This window comes from Chroicocephalus ridibundus, chromosome 5, assembly GCF_963924245.1.
Source record: "Chroicocephalus ridibundus chromosome 5, bChrRid1.1, whole genome shotgun sequence".
In the NCBI taxonomy this organism is placed as follows: Eukaryota; Metazoa; Chordata; class Aves; order Charadriiformes; family Laridae; genus Chroicocephalus; species Chroicocephalus ridibundus.
Genome location: NC_086288.1, coordinates 48,792,476 through 48,808,875, shown reverse-complemented (window position 1 = coordinate 48,808,875; position 16,400 = coordinate 48,792,476). Strand labels below are relative to the sequence as shown.

At 42.9% G+C, this 16,400-nt stretch overlaps 1 protein-coding gene across 7 annotated transcripts in view; it reads right to left on the bottom strand.

Annotated features, from left to right (window-relative positions):
• ST3GAL5 (ST3 beta-galactoside alpha-2,3-sialyltransferase 5) overlaps positions 1–16,400 on the bottom strand; it is a 41,111-nt gene that overhangs the window by 11,776 nt on the left and 12,935 nt on the right. For 2 of the 7 annotated variants that reach the window (XM_063336210.1, XM_063336208.1), the window contains exons 1-2: positions 13,640–13,746; positions 1,665–1,789 (exon numbers count right to left, since the gene is read on the bottom strand). In XM_063336210.1, coding sequence (XP_063192280.1) covers positions 1,665–1,711 — 47 coding nt within the window. In that variant the 5' untranslated portion in view covers positions 1,712–1,789; positions 13,640–13,746. Of the gene's footprint in view, positions 1–1,664; positions 1,790–2,661; positions 2,681–13,639; positions 13,747–16,400 lie in introns of those variants that run through there. The other 5 variants (XM_063336204.1, XM_063336203.1, XM_063336209.1 and 2 more) reach the window with 4 other exon arrangements.

Here is a 16,400-nt window from a genome sequence, read left to right as displayed (position 1 = left end):
TTCAAAAGAAATTATGATTCATAAATCAAACCAAGAAAAAAAATACTGCTTTGTTCACTGCAAATCTTTCACAACTCTTCAGCTATGTTCAGGGAAGTACAAACATATATACATGCTTTGATAAGAAAAATGTTGCAGAGTGATACTCTGATTTATGCAGTTCTATGCTTGCATCATGTACTTTAAATGCATCTCTGATGGGTCAAACAGCTCTCCTTGCATAAGAAAACTAGAAGACACTTTTGTTCTCCTACTTTAAAGGACAACCTCATTTTGAAATACACATTTTCATGCAAGTTAAAACGGGATGGAACTTCAAATGTCAAGATTTTGGATCAATGGTCATCATTCACAAGTAAAACTTTCCAGCAGGCTAGAATGCAGAATTTAGATGCTCAGATTCATCTTGAGAAGCCTAATTCAATTATTTACATCCCCAAAACATGCAGAAGAAGAAAAAACCTTTAAAATTGAGTAATGCAGACTATCCATATTTTTGCTCTACTCATTTCTCATTCCTAAAGAATCTCACTGTTGATCTCCAAATATTCACTTGGCTCATTTCACGTCTAAAACAATTTGCAAAAATTACACCATTATTTGGTTAGAGTTGAGGTTGTTGCTCATGTATGTATTTTGAGCTTTATTATTGATTTTTGTTTCCTAAGGACTGGACATTTGTTCAAATGTCTTAAAAAATATATACAACCTACTAAGAGTTCAGTGTTTCTTGCAACTCTTTCAAATGAAGTTAATACAAGTTTTCCAGACTTTTTTTTTTTTTTAAAAAAAAGCTTGTACCACATGGGCTAATAGATGCATTCCTGGCACTTAATTTGTAGTATGTGCTGCAAATAAGGTGGCCACTGGAAAAGCAGCACTGTTCTCGCATCTAATTTAACTAAATTAAATTTTGCACTGATAGGGGGTCTAAAACTTTCATTAGCATGTTAGGCTGCAACCCCTGGAAATCAGCTGACTGGCAGAAACAGGGGATTCACAGCAGATGAATGAGGCTAATTTTCCTCCACAGAGGTTTATCAAGTATCTCTAGATTCAGCTGGGGCTGCACCATGATTCAGGTGCTCAAAACACTAGAGGATATAACAGTTTGGCTTTGGGTTTTTTTAAACTTTAAGATCTACAAATTCATGTGGCAGAGACATCACAGTAGTGAGCTCCTCCAGTTTAAAATATGGTTCTGTATCTACAGTAGCACACATTCATTAATTCCAATTTGATGTTAAGCAACAAACAAAGGAGTAATGAAGATTTTGTGATGTAGCATTCCAGAAATCTTCACAAACAAATTAACTATGAGGGGACACGTCCCCCAAATCCCACTAAACATCCACTGCCCTTCAGTTTCTTCAGTTATCAGACTGTACAAAAGCCTCAACATTGTTACTTATCTGGATACAAAAAAGACTGGAAATACTTGTGAGTGATGTTCTGGGATCTCATATCGGCTTGGGAAAACCGGTACTGCTACCAGTAAGGCTAGGCTCCTCAAAGTGTTTTAGGTTCACCGGGAAAGCTGTGTGCCTAGCCCTCCATACAGTTCCTGTATCAGTCTCATCCCTTGATTTTTGCAACCTTCCTGTAACTGCCCAGGCTAGAGGGAGAGCAACTGACCTTTATGTTGCCATGACAATGACACTTACTTGCGAGTACCTTTTTTTAGAAACCAGCTTGGTCTTCTCATCTTCATGCGCAGTCACCTTACACCATTGCACAGGAGGTGAACAATCACTTTTCGGCTTCACAGATTTATTGTCACTCAGCATTGCTGTAAAAAAGAAAGAAAAAGATTATCACTACTTTTTCTGAACAGAAAAAAGTTCACAGGACATCCAATGACTGCCAATTTACTATTTCCCAGAGAAGACTGCGATTCTTGGTTATCTTGTCAGGAATACTGAATCGCTCCTGACCTCCTTGTGATCAAGAATACACTAATTTCAGATGCACCACCAGGACATGATTCTAAAAACAGGTACATGTTTCCAGGTATAGGTCTTTGCATTCTTCATAAGCCTGAAGTTTAATAATTGCAATTACATCAGTTATTGTCAAACGTTATTGTTTGTGTGCATAACCTGTACAAAGCATCCCATCTTCAAAACCGGTGCCCATGTATCAAATCAACTCCCTGATTTCCCTGAGGTTAAGCAAACCTGTCTCTTCATCAGTCTGAATCTACTGCTGACCCCTTCAGAAGCCCCAACAATGTGGTCAGCAACTTCAACAGCAAGCACCAAAGAGGGCATGCAGGAAATTTTGCCTAGCACCCAGCAGGACCAGAAGGCTGCCAGTACAAGGGCAGTTTCTGTGCACAGCAGCAGCACCCCTCCAATGAAAGCTGCAAGGAGGAGCACACTGTGCTGCCTCACGGATGGGCAACTCACTGATCATTAGCTAAGGAGAAGCAACCTCACTGCTTACTGTTTGTAAGCTCCCAGAAGTTTCTATCAGCATGCTTAAGCCCTGATTTTTGAAAGAAAAATGGAGGCTGGCACATTAACTTTTCACAGGCTGATGCCATTAACCAAAAATCTGAGCAAACAAGGAAACGCCATGCAAAGCCTACTCGTACGAGCCTCCTGGTTTTGCCCTGAAAGAAGAAGGGATATGGGCACGAGTTTCTCCTGCCTTACTGACCTCCAGAAGCAGCACTCCCTTTGATCAGCCAACCACAGAGGAGGAACTTCTTTACTTTGAGGGTGGCAGAGCACTGGAACAGGCTGCCCAGAGAGGTGGTGGAGTCTCCATCTCTGGAAACATTCAAAACCCACCTGGACACGTTCCTGTGTAACCTGCTGTAGGTGACCCTGCTCTGGCAGGGGGGGTGGACTAGATGATCTCCAGAGGTCCCTTCCAACCCTATGATCCTATGATTTCTCAGTAACAAATTTGATATACGTGGTAGAAGGTCAAAAGCCACAAACCTTTGGGAGACAAGGTAGGACAAAGAGAGAGAAAGATCAGCTCCAGCATCTTAAGTCCTTTGAAGAGCACTTAAGTGATGCTTTCTAGAGTCACCTGAAAATGGTCATAACCCACAAAACAGAGCAGGAAGAAAAAAAAAAAAAAGCCCAATGTTTTTTGCCAGAGAAAAACTTCACCACTTACCTCAAACATAGGTAACTTTGTTATTATGATACTTCAAAGAACCTCAAATTATCCACCTAGCTGTATTTATTAATTGAACAGACTCTGAGCTGTCACACACATTTGTAGGCCTTTGTCACAAAGCAGCAATACCTTGAACACCACCTTTAGATCTGAAAGCACTGCACAAACAGAGGTCACTACCATTATGCTTGTCTTGGAACAGGGTAAACCGAAACCTAAGGGGTAAGTGACACCCCAAGATCCTCCCATAATGCTAGCAGTTAAGCTGGAAATCAAATCTAGTCCCAGCCTCCCACACAACTTGTCAGGACACAAGATAACAGCTCACATGGAACCTATCAAGCCTTCCAAACTCATCATTTCCTCAGAGCAACATCTCATCTTTACTGGCTGCATCTATACCATTGAATAAGAACAGCACTGAGGAGCAAAACTGGGTGTTGACACCACCACCCCCAGTCATGGATCACCAAGCTGAACTGCTCTACTCTGAGATGTCCACTGACAACCCAGCAGGACTTGCATGATTACCTTACACTCCAGGTATCACACACGTCCTTCCTGACACGCTACACAGACAAGACAACTAAGCACCCCCTTATCATTACCTGGGACCCAGTACCTTCATACCAACACACCTTGGAGATGACAGGTGTCCACAGAGATCGTGTTGCCAGCACACAGAGGGAGCAGCCCCAGTTCATGGAGCCTGCCAGCATGGTCACACATGGCACACAATGAGCAGCAATTACAGGACGCTGCAGAGCTGTGGAGGAGCACATGACAAAGCCTGCAGACCATGTGGAAACTCCAGGATTACTCCATGTACTACAAAGAGTACCAACAGCCAGACCATCTCAGAGGAGACTGTCTCAGATCAGCACAAATAAAAGGCACTCAGCACTGTTTGGCAAAAGGGAAGGGGATTGCTCGCTGACATGGGTGGTTTACTGCATGGACAGCTTACCACATGGACGTGATTGCTGAACACTGCATATACCTAAACTACAATGTACAACTAACCAATAATTACATCTGTCAGTTCCACAGATCTCTACCTACAAGGCTGGGGAGAAGTCTAAAAATGGAAGTTTTCCTTTTTAAAAAGAAAAAATGCTGAATAAAAAGCAGGAAACAAGCTTCAGCCATTTTCATGACAGAACAATGCAGGTAATAATTTTCTCTTGAGTAAACAACATAAAGAGGTAATTTAATCACAGTCTGTAAGAACCTAGATCAGAATGGATTCTGCACAAAAGAATCAGTCAGACTAAGTATAAGAAGATCCTGCTACCAAGAAATCATTGCAACAACGTACCAAGTGACATCCTGAGGTCCATCCATGGTACTGGTAACATATCTAAGGGAACGCACTACAGATTAAGCACATATTTTCCAGCAGTTTGAATCAAATCCATGAAGTTTTACAGCTTGAATTACAAGGGTAAAGTTACATCCTCACTACCTTTGCTTTGTTCAAAGCAGGTTTTTATTTCTTTGCAAATTAGTGTTTCCTATTCTAGGACCCAGGTTCTGATGTAATTTGACAGAAAGAATTGCTTGTGACACACTGCCCAATGTATACAAAAAATTTTATTGCCTAATGGCACTAACATACTCCTGGAATCATCCTGCAGCACAGAATGACACAGCCAATCTCCTCTGCTGTATAAATCATCAAAGAAGAGCACTCTGCAAACAGCACACTTTTAATCATTTCCAAGGGTGAGAATTTCCTGCTACAGAATTGTATGCAGACTTCCTACCACAGATGTGCTTTTCATAAAGACTTTCAAAACAAAAAAAAGGTTGCAAGAGATCTGAAAGATGGAGAAGGAACTGATGAGGTGGAGAGTGATGAAGACAGAAGGGGATTAACAAGGAATGCAAGACTGCAATAAACATGTGCTATCATAAAGTCTTCCTTGCCTCTGAGCAAAATAAATTCCAGTCGTCCCCAATTGGTTGCTTCATTCAACCTGGATGTGCAAAAACGAACAAGGAAACACATAATTTATTAATCACCTCAGCATACCCTTTCTGAGTCCAGCTCTTAGTATCTACTATGCTCAATGTTGTTTTTTTTTTTTTAATTTGTTTATATAACTGAAACTGTGTCAGTTTTCTTTTCATTTGCAACAGTCTACTTCAGGTTGACTTTTGTCAGTTCTGTTTTGTCAGTCTGTTCTTGATCAAGTCAATATATGCAGGCAGACAGATATATCAAGTCAAAATACATCTGTCCAGCACAGCAATTTTTTTAAAAATTACTCAGGGTTTGACCCTGCAGTCTTATCTAAGTCAATAAGCATCTTCCACTGGCTGGAACGGCGTTAAGCGTGCTCAAAAGAGCAAGGTCAGCAGTAACAAGCACCTGAGAGCACACCTTTCCCACAGTCTTCCTGAGCTTAAAAAAAAAAAAAATCTATGCGCTTACAGAGAAAACCATGACAGTTAAGAAACCAAGCACCAACAACAAGCTGTGCCTATAGCATCCAGATTTTGTTGTTTGCATAGAAACACCACTGCCAAACACCACTGCACCCTTTAAGAAAGGGGCAGCGCTGCAGTTGTTTTGGCAGACACAAATGCAAATGTCTCAATTTGTGTACAAAAGATGTCTCAGTAGTAATACTGTATTACAATCACATTTTGCATTGACATTTCCATAGCTACTCATTGTGGCGTAATTAACGAGGACTCCAGGGACTTAAATTTGCTTTTCATCTACTGAACTTAAGTGATCTGTGTAAAGCTGCTGTAAAAGCTGAATTGTCCATCAGTAGGAATACACTCCAAAGCTTCTTGTGGTGTTATTCTTTTCACCATAGTTTACTTTTGTCTTATTGTTATTCTTAAGTAGACAAAATTTCTGCACTTGGGATATTTCAGAAGCAATTAATTTAAGTCTTCAGGATGTCTTTTTATGTAGGAATGCTAAAAACTAAAAAGCAGTGGGTGTCAAATTGTATGTGACCACTGCCACACCCTGAAAAATTGCATTTGGTTAAGTACAGCACCTGGATTTACCCAAAGACAAGGACTCTCAGCCACCATTGTTTGAGTGCCAACAGTGTCACCAGGCACGGAGACAGGAACAGAACAGCCTGCATACGAGTGCAGAAAGAGGCATATACTTATATCCCTCACCAACCTCTCACTAAACCCCCAGAATCGCAGGCAGGGGATGTTTCCACTTACCTTCTTCACCCTAAAAATTCAAGCACGTTCCCACCTCCCCACACTCCGAGCGTCCACTCAGCAGCCTCCACAGCTGAGCTCAGCATTTTATGTGGGCAGGTACTGTTCCAAAATAACTGTGCAGGCAAGGAGCAGAGCCACAGAGGAAGCACCAGCATGGACAGTAACTGCCAGTCAGTAACTTTTCACACAGGAGCTTATCCCCCAAATCTATGTGAATACCTACACACAGGCTGTTATTAGCCACTTGCTTTTACCAGAGCCCGTGGGGAAGCTACCCTAGGCAAGATACTGCTGACAGCCCAGCAGTACAAGAGGCATCTTCTGTTCTACAGTTGTATAGCGCCTAGCACAGCGTGATCTTGGACTACACCTGAAGCTCCTGGGAGTCAAAAATACAAATTAACTTTCCCTCTCACTGTACCGCCAGAAGCAGCAGAAACAGCAAGCTTTATGAGTCACCTGCAAGACAGTCCATCTCAAGGTCTTGCTACACAATGCAGCCTTTGAAGTTCATGCAATAAGATCAAGAAGCTTGCAGTGTAAAGCCCACAGCCACTGAAACCCAAGTCACCCCTATATAAAGGAATTACTAATAAAGAGCAACGGGGCTTGAGCAGACTGTGAAGCAGAAGGTAAAAATAATGCAAAAATACCCACAAAAAACCTGCCCATTTAATGTCCCCTCCTCTAAATAAGATACACATAAATTACTTACAAAACAAGCTTTCAAAAAACAGGAAATGATAAAATGAAAGGTACTTGGTTTAGAGCAATGTTTATGTTTCAAAAAAGAAATGGGAAGTTAAAGGACAGAGCAGGTGTTTTCACATATAATAAACTTGAGCAAGATACTCTTCATTGAAATGCTGTGCACATTATCAGCGATGAATTCTGCATGAACTTCCAGTTCTGAGACTTTTTAAAACAACAAAAAACTCCACAGACATACTGCAAAACCTTATGCAAGGAGTTAGAAGAGTACATTTAAGAAAACTTAAACCCATTACAGATTGTTTCCTGGCACATGCTAGGGGAAAACAGATGACAAAAATTAAGTGACAACTACAACACTAATATCTGTGATTATTTGTGAGAGTTGCACCCATAAAAAGATTATAAATTTTAATCTAGCCTCATTATTGACCAAACAGATGACATACTAGTTTTCATTACGGCTTTTAAGACGGATGTGAATAGAATGTTATAAATTTATGTAACAATATGAAAATTTATAGGTAGGATTAATTTTGTTTCCTTCAAAGGTAAGGGCTGAGATGTTAAAAAAAAGTTAATTAGGTGGTAGGTTTTGTTTGGTTGGTTTGTTGTTTGTTTTTTTTTTTTTAACAGATGTAAAAAATGTTTAAGAGATCTTCTAAGCAGAGTCTCTCAGTTGAAGAATCCTAAGAACACGAAAACTTCAACTAGTTTATCTTCTGTTCTTTTTTTAAGAATGTCATTAAAAAAATTGATTTAGAAATCAGCATAAAACTCCCCTAGTTCCCTCCCACATCCTCAAAACCTGCTCAACTCTTTAACAGGCAAAATAGTATTGACTTGAGGAATTTTTAAGTAATATCATTTATTGACAATTAATACAATTTCTAATCACCAATTCTGATACTAAGAGGAGAAAACAAACAATTTAAACCATGAGCAAAAAATCTCTTTCCCCCTTCCATAGGCTAAACTCCAGCCAAACACTTCTCCTCCTTGCTTCCTTGTCTCAATTCTCCTTATTTTTGCCACACGTTACACAGAGCCCATCCCAACTCCCTTGGGGAGACGACAGGCAGTGCAGCAGCTTGGGGTCACGTGCGCAATGGTTTCTGTCTGCAGCTCCTCTGTAATTCTCACTGGGTTTCTTCTGCTCCTCTGTGCTTTCTTACCAGCTTACCGGATCTGGCATAGGTGGCCCACAAGTCCCCCAGGGGTGTCCCTGCTCTGGAACTCTCCCTCCCAAGTCTCCTAATCAACCCATGATACCTTCAGATCCTCCCTATGCTTTCAAACTTTTTCAACTCTTCATTTGAAACAATAAACCATAGTGAAATACATTTTGCAAAAGACCTCTGTCTGTTTTAAAAAAACCAAACATTATAAAGTGGTGGTGTTGTTTTTTGTTTTTGTTTTTTTTTTTTAAATCAATAGTGGATCAAGCCCCTCAGTCAGAGAAAATACAACAATACAAAGAATAAAAAAGCTGAAGCTAAGAACAGTTAGTTGTGCAACCCATTATACACAAAGGACTCCACAATTGCAAGCATTGTACAGTCAAACTGCTACCTTATAACTGCAATGGATTAGAGATATTTTTATCCCTCCAAAACACAGAGTATTTCTTAAATACATAAACAGCTTGGAAACATACTCTCTCATGACATAAAGAATTTGTTATTAAAAAAAAAAAAGCAAACAATCAACCTGGAACAACACTCGACCATCCTCTCGCAAGAGGCACTCCAGAAACTGCAGCACAGTGAAGGACTGCCTCGCTTTCCAATGACTTCTGCAGAAATGAATCCAAATTTTTAAGCCAAGTTTTAAACACAGGTTTAACAGACCAGGAGATCTAACTGAAAAACTGCCCAGATGTTGTAATTGGATTTCAAACCTACACCAGGCAAGTAAAAAGCCTTTTACCTGAATGGGCCCGTTTGCCCATAGCGACAAAATATTCATGAAAAAGTAGGGAAGGACAGGATGAGACAAGTTATCCCAATCAGAAACAGTGCCTTTGGGATATCTCTTTCTATAATACAATAAGCATTGAAATACCTTCATAAAGACTCTTGTTCAGTGGCACATGACAAAAATCCCTTTAAGCCACAATCATGAGCAAAAATTCCAGAGATATTAAAGATTTGAGGCAGGCTTATCAGGGGCATGCTGAAGCATGAGAGTCTTGCATTATAATCTGTAGCAATGTATTAGCTGTTGGATATTTATCTTCAAATAATCCTCTGACCATCGTGCTACCACTTCCTAGCAGAAACAGTCACAAGACATGAAAAGACAGCAGCCTAGGAGCTGTTGCATATTAGAGACTGACAGCTTCTTGTCAGAGGAAAAACTGGAACTGAACTTAAAATTAGATGCTTCTGTCAATTATTTCTTCAGTTGCAACTATATAAACCCCACAGTAAAGTTGGTACTTTAACATACTTCCATATTTTATAAACTTTGTTTGAATATTATCTCCTTAGCACCTATTACTATTGAATGAAAAAAGCATTTGACAAAAGTCTTTTCTGATGAACAGTAGAGTCCATTGTTTTGGTTAATTCAATTAAGTCAATAGAAATAATACATCCTTGATGGCAGAAAGCTTTGCCTACAATATGGTTACAAGCAACTACAACAGGACATTGATTACACTAGTGTATAACATATTTTACAAAACAAACTTACCAGTCAGAGGTAAGGCTTTTTAATCAGACAAAAAAAAGTAAAAACAAATGTCTGTACAATTTGCAGTTCATTTGGTCAAGATCTGTCTTCTCAGAAAAGGAGAACATAATACGGAATCCTACAGGTGTGGACACAGTTGGCAAAAAGCGAAACAAGTAAATGAAAATTTCAGAGCAATTAACAGACACTCTCAAAGGCATCAACCACCAACAAACTCATGAAATCACAAATAACCTTACATTATTATGTGTATTTGCCCAGCCTTTTTTTTTTTTAGGAAGGATAGACATAGCTAGGCTACAAGTTGCTCTTAACTTTGGGTCATCCAGATTGAACACAAAAAAAAAAATTGGTTCCAGCTCAAATTTGATTCAATTCTTAGCATAATTAGAGATATTCAGAGTGTAACATCATCAATTCCTTTCAGCAGCATCCACAGGAAGCTTTTTAGATATTGACAGTGCCTGTTAAAATAATGTTATAGGCAAAGAACTCTCAGTGGGGTTCTGAATGACACTCCAGTGTTCAAAACAGGGATCACCCTTTTGACTTCACTTCTGCCTCGGCACCCTCTTCTCTAGTTAAGCTTTCTAAGCTTTTCTGTGAAACCTATTTCAGATGCTCTAAAGTGAGGAACAGCAAAAGTCCATAATGCATAAACACAAAAACATCAACATGATGTGCTTCAACATTTAAGAGGGCAGCTGATGCTTTGCAACAGACAAAAACAGCATCTGAATTTGGAATTTTTCTGACTCCCAAATGAACCACAGAAAGTCAGTGTTCCAGCCAAGCAGGAAGAAACAGGTAAATTAAAGCATTGCTGTTGTGAACAGTGTGGTATTGAAAAGATACATTTATTTCTTGCAGAGGAAGCTTTTGAGTCCCCACCTTGCCTTTTTTTTTCCCCCCTCTTTTAAGGGCAAATCCCTATTTTCCCTTCTATGTTACTTGTGTAAGAAACAATGGTCTGCCTGCTCAGAGTGTTCAGAACCTGAGGTCAGCCACTCCTCTCAGCATCTGCCAAAGCCAGCAAACATGCAGGAAGAACAAATTACAGCATAACAGCAGGCAGCTGCTACTCAGAAACCCCTCCTGTGCACATCTCACATGCTCCTTTCCGCAGCACTTCCTCCTCCCCAAGCCCACAGACCCTGCCTACATGGAAGTGCTGCTACACTTTTGTACTTTGAGGAAGAGCCACGCCAGCCAGAAGGGGCAAAACCACCAGCTGGATAAGTTCATCTAGCACAAGTGGAAGATTTTTCTGAGCCCCTGCAAGGAAGGCAAAACAAATTACATCTTCCCCTTACATGGGAAGTTTGAGGAATAAGTCTTCCCTAAAAGAAATTATCGGAAAAGACAGGGCATAGCATTAATCTTTACTGGGCTAAGGAAACGTGCCAGCAGGCTTACACAGCCAAGATGTTTCATATTACATCTGAATTATGCAGCAGAATAGCATCGAACAAGTGGTAATTATGGAACAATGTTAATAGTACAGCAGCATTTTTACCACAGTATCATCTAACACTCCAAGAGATCATGGCAAAAATCACACTTGAGTCTACAGAAGCAAAAGAGGAGATACCAAAAACCTCCGCTGAAGAAGAGGCTTAAAAGGAAATTGCAGTACAGCAAATAACATTGCTGGAACCAATTTTAGTGCTTAACTTCTGAATTCAAGACTTCAGGACCTAACAGGTTGCAGAGAGAGCTGGTGGGACATGTAAAGGAAGAACTGCTTCCAAGAAGAGAGAGCTCAGTTTGTCTAGCTTCGCAAACAGGTTGAGAGTTTGTCCTTAGGTACACCACCACATAAACACTAAAGCTGAAAGCAAACAATTCAAACACAAGGACAATGTTAGCACACAGCAAAAAGTGGTCATAAATATGGACTACAAGCACAAGATTCCTGAGCAGCAAAGGAATAGCCTTCCCATAGGAGTAATGGAAAATAACAGCCAACACAAGTTTTAAGAAAGTCCTTAATAATTTATGAAAGACCTTAGGAGACCGAGTTGCCTGCAACAGGGGAGACTCCTCCATGATCCAGAAGTCCTACATCCAAATTACCACTGCTCGGTTTTGAAGTGTTGGATGCATCTGCTGCAGATGCTTTAATCTATTGTGTTTGAGTAAGTTTCGTTCAGACTCGCTTGTAATTTGAAAATTACTCCATTACAAGTTTGAAGCATTGGCTGCGTCTTGGTTCAGTAATTTGGCCTTTAACAAAATTCCAACTTAAGTTCTCCAGGCTCTCTTATCTAAACAAAATAACCTGCCCTCCAAACACCCCAACCCCGCAACAACCTTGGCACGTTCTGCATCCATCACCTAAACTGATGTATGTAAGGTAAACAAAATAAAGCTTTTTTAGCCTATTTTCCTCAATGAAAGGAAGTTTCTGCTATCGCACTTTGTCTTCCTACCTCCTGCCCCTAACTGCTTGTCAGTCATTCGACCAATTTAATCAAACTCTGTGGAAAAGAGGATGCCAAAACCCACAATGTTCCAGGAAACCAGAGGCAGGACAAGCCCGTTTCTCATCAGCCCCGAGAAAGCAGCCAACACACCAAAGCGCTTGCGCGCGCTAACTCTCCAGCTGCATTTTGGCCTTTCAATGAAATTCTCTGCGTTTGCTGCCTCTTGTCTGGCTAGCAGAGGGGTTGGGAGACAGCTCAAGGTTTCCTGCCTCGTGATCTAGAAGGGAGATAGCAACCTCACTGAAGCAAAACAGATGGAATAACACAGACTGCAGGAAAACAGCACATCAATTCCAAACTGCATCCCTACAGTCCCATTGTAAGCTGCGTTTAAAAACATATATCCACTTCAGACACATAAGGAACATTTATTTCAACAAGTTTCCTTTAGACAAGAACTACGCATCCTTATTTAACCTTTTTTCTCAGAATGAGACAAAACCAGCCATTTACCACTGGAAAGCTGTTTACCTCCAGTAATTTTATGAACATTTCCCATTCATTTCTGTAACTAAAGAGAGCTGCAAAATAAACACCTCTCCTCTATCAGCCTTATATTTTGATCTTATACTGAAATAGGAAAAAAAAAAAAAAAAGAAGCTGAGCACAAAAAACTCTTTTTCCCCCGAGTGGTGCTGAAGAAGATAACAAGGATTTGGCAGCAATGGTAGAAGTCATTTCTGTTTTGCATCTGCATCACTCCCAAGCGGGAAAAGGCAACATCACCCACAAAAAGGCTATCACAACCCGCAGACAAGCGGAAGGCTATAAGTTTTATTTCAGAAGAACAACGTGAGGCAGCCTCAGCTGCATTCCTCTCCCTCCCTGGAGAGGCCCAAGACAGACCTGACTTCCATCGCCCATCTGCTCAAGACCTCTCCTCAAGACCCCTCACCTCCCCGCATGGAGACCTCCCCGGCCCGGCGTCTCCCAGCCTTCCCCGAGAGAGACCTGGAAGCCTCAGCCGCTGGTGGGCACGTCCTGGACACCTTCAGCCCCACACCGCAGCGGGCTGGACGCGGCGGCCTGGAGCGGGCGACCCCGCAGGCCTCCGGGCACCCCCGACCCGCTGAGGGAGAGCCGGCCCCGGGGCACCTAAATAGCCCCGGGACTCAACCCCCCCTCAGAAAACACCCTCAAACGTCCGTGCCTTCACGCCTCAACGGCACCGCAGCGCCTCGTCAGCGGCGACAAAGGCCCCCGGGGCGCTTCTGAGGGCAAAGCCCCCTCAGCGCCCCGGCTCCCCCTACACCCGCAGGCCCCGCGCCGGCCTCCCCCTCCCCTCAAAAAAAAAAAAAAAAAAAAAAAAAAAAAAACGAACAACAAAAAACCCCACCCTTTTCCCCCTGAAAATTACCCCAAACCGCCGCCTCATACCCACGGGCAGCGGGTCTCCGCCGCCTTACCTGCGCTGGGCTCGGTGGGGCGGCCTCGCCTCCGCATCGGAGCGGGCGGCGCGGCCCCGCCGCAGGTAACGGCTCCGTGGGAGCCGGCGGAGGAGATTGAGGTGGGGGGGGTTGGGGGGGCGGGGGCGCGGCGGCACGTGGCGGAGCGCAGCCAATGGGGGCCGAGCGCGGCTCCGCAGCGGGGCGGGGGAGGGGGGAGCGAGGCCTGCGCGGGCCGGGGCCGAGGGGAGGCAGCGCTGAGGCGGCCGCGGCTGAGGTGGGGGGCGGCCGAAGGGCCCCAACCCCTCCGCTCCCCAGCCTTTCGGGGTGTTATTTTCCGAAGTTAACGTTTTCCAGGCCTTTCTTTCTTCAAGAAATCGCGGGTTTGGGTTGTTTTTTTTTCCCCTCGCACGCAAGGGGGTGTGCGGGGGGACACCCCCTCAGCCCGGCCGCCCCGCTTCCCCGCCTGGTGTCTGGCAGCCTGTGTAGCGCCCGCAGACCGTCTCCCTGTGGAAAAACGAAGTCGGTCTCCAAATCACAGCTTTTTAGCTGCTTTTGCTGTGCCTCGTACCACCAGGAGCTGGGGCGCATGAGGGTTTTTGGGCCTCCCCGCAGCTGCCTGAGGAAACTTGTTTTCCTGACAAGCCTCCCCTCAACGCTACGACAATAAGCGTTAAAAAAAATAAAAATGTCTGATTTAGTGGTGGACTCTGGTGTGAACAGCTGCTTGACGTGCAAGAGGGGAGAAACGGCCTTGTGGACCTGCCTGGCCACAGGCGTAGCAGTCACGGGTCGAAACACCAAAAAAAAAAAAAATAGAGCTGAAAAACCACTGGAGCAAAGATAGCAGGCCTGGGCGCTGGCTGCGGAAGAGCAAGGAAACAGACTAAGCCATTATGGATTGTTCTAGCAAGGAATTCTTTCATTTATTTTATTTATTTTTTAAATATCTGGCATATTGCTATGGTATCTAAAAATTGCTCCCTAACCTAGATGATTGCTGCAAAACAGGAACACCAATTCCAGGTATCAGTGGCTGCTATTTTGTGAACGCTGATATTATAGTGCAGAACACGCTATGGTGGCCATGTCAGGAGATCCGGGGGGATACGTCTGCTCTTAGACAAGGTGGGGTAAAACTGGCCCTACAATGTCATTCACAATTAAAAAGGGGTGATGCGGTAGAGGTCCGCATCACTTCCCTATGAGCAGAGCTGCTGCACAAGGAGATCTGAAAACCACAATTTTCTGACGGGTTCCCTTATTGCATGGGGTGGGTGGATGAGCTCATGTCCTGAAGCAGGATGGTTTAGATGCTTTCAAATTTTATATAAGATAAGCAAATGTGCTTTTTATCCATATATTAATCTTTTCTTCATGTTTCTTGCCGAATTGCATCTCTTAGTCTCTACAACAGATGATATATTGCTTTTGTGTTCTGTTGGCTGTTTGGTGTTTTGATTTATGGTCAGGACAGATCATAGAATCATAGAATGGTTCAGGTTGGAAGGCACCTTAAAGATCATCTAGTTCTAACCCCTCTGCCGTGGGCAGGAACACCTTCCACTAGACGAGCTTGCTCAACAAAATATTTCCTTCTCGATATTTTCAGCTGTTGGCATAACTGAGGACAGAAGATTTATTTATGATTAGCCCTTAACTCTAGTCCTCCATGATTGCAAGCAACCATTCATTGCTTTAGACTTTCAGATGAAGCCAGAGGATGAAAATAAAGACCCCAACTGTACAGCCAGGTGTGCACAAGGGTGTCACAAGGCCCATCACATCGGGCTTCGGCTGGGAACCAACCAGGCTTTGCAAGCAGCCTTGAAGAAGAGCAGCTTCAACAGAGATGCATTGTATTCCTTTCTTTAAAAAAATGCAGGAGTGATCTCCGTGGGTCAGAAATAAAACCTTAATAAATCTAAGAAAAAACACCAATGGCGTCTATGGGGGCAGGGGGCGGGGAAAAGAAGTAACAGAAAGCATTTCAGAACATGTTCTCTTCCACCGCAGTGACAAATTGCTAGGAATAGATTCACATCAGTTTTCAACAGCTATATTTGCTGCTGAAAGTATGTCACTATGGGCAGCTTTGACGATGGCAGTGTAATGCCTTGCAGCAGTAAACATGTTTGGATTTGGGAGCTGGCGGAGGTGTGGACAGTGCTGCCGCCGGCTCCTGCTGCTGCAACGTGATGTGGACTCGGAAACATCGCCCGCTCTTCCATGAGGGGAGGCGGCAGTTGGAGAGTCCGGGGTTCGGACGTGAGGGGTATGCGCGGTGGTGTGCATGTAGCTCATACCACTGAGCAGTGCTGGAAATGCTAGAAGGGCAGATGGGCAAAAAGGCAGCATCTCATCAAACGGTATACAAAATAGTTCCCATGACCTCTGAGATTTGGGGTTATGGACTTCCTGATTCTCAGAGACATTTAGGTGCTTAAGCATATAGTTTAGGCATAGAAAGGAGGTTTTAAGTGCATCTGGGCACTTTGCTGAATCGGTGGAAGTCAGGCACCAGAAAGCTTCTGAAAGCCTTGTGACATGTTTATCCTCAATATCTTTATTTAAGCAAGCCCGCAAGTGCCATCCCCTTGGCATATGCACCAGCTGCCAAACAAAAATTATTTATTTGGGTCTGGGTTTAGATTTGTGCACACCTGTGATTTTCTGAGTTGATTTTTTAGAATTGCCTTTGACCCCACCTGTAGTATTATTTTAATTGTGAGCTTGTGTCTAGCCATTTCCATAAACTTTACTTTTCTGTAGTGGAACTGGG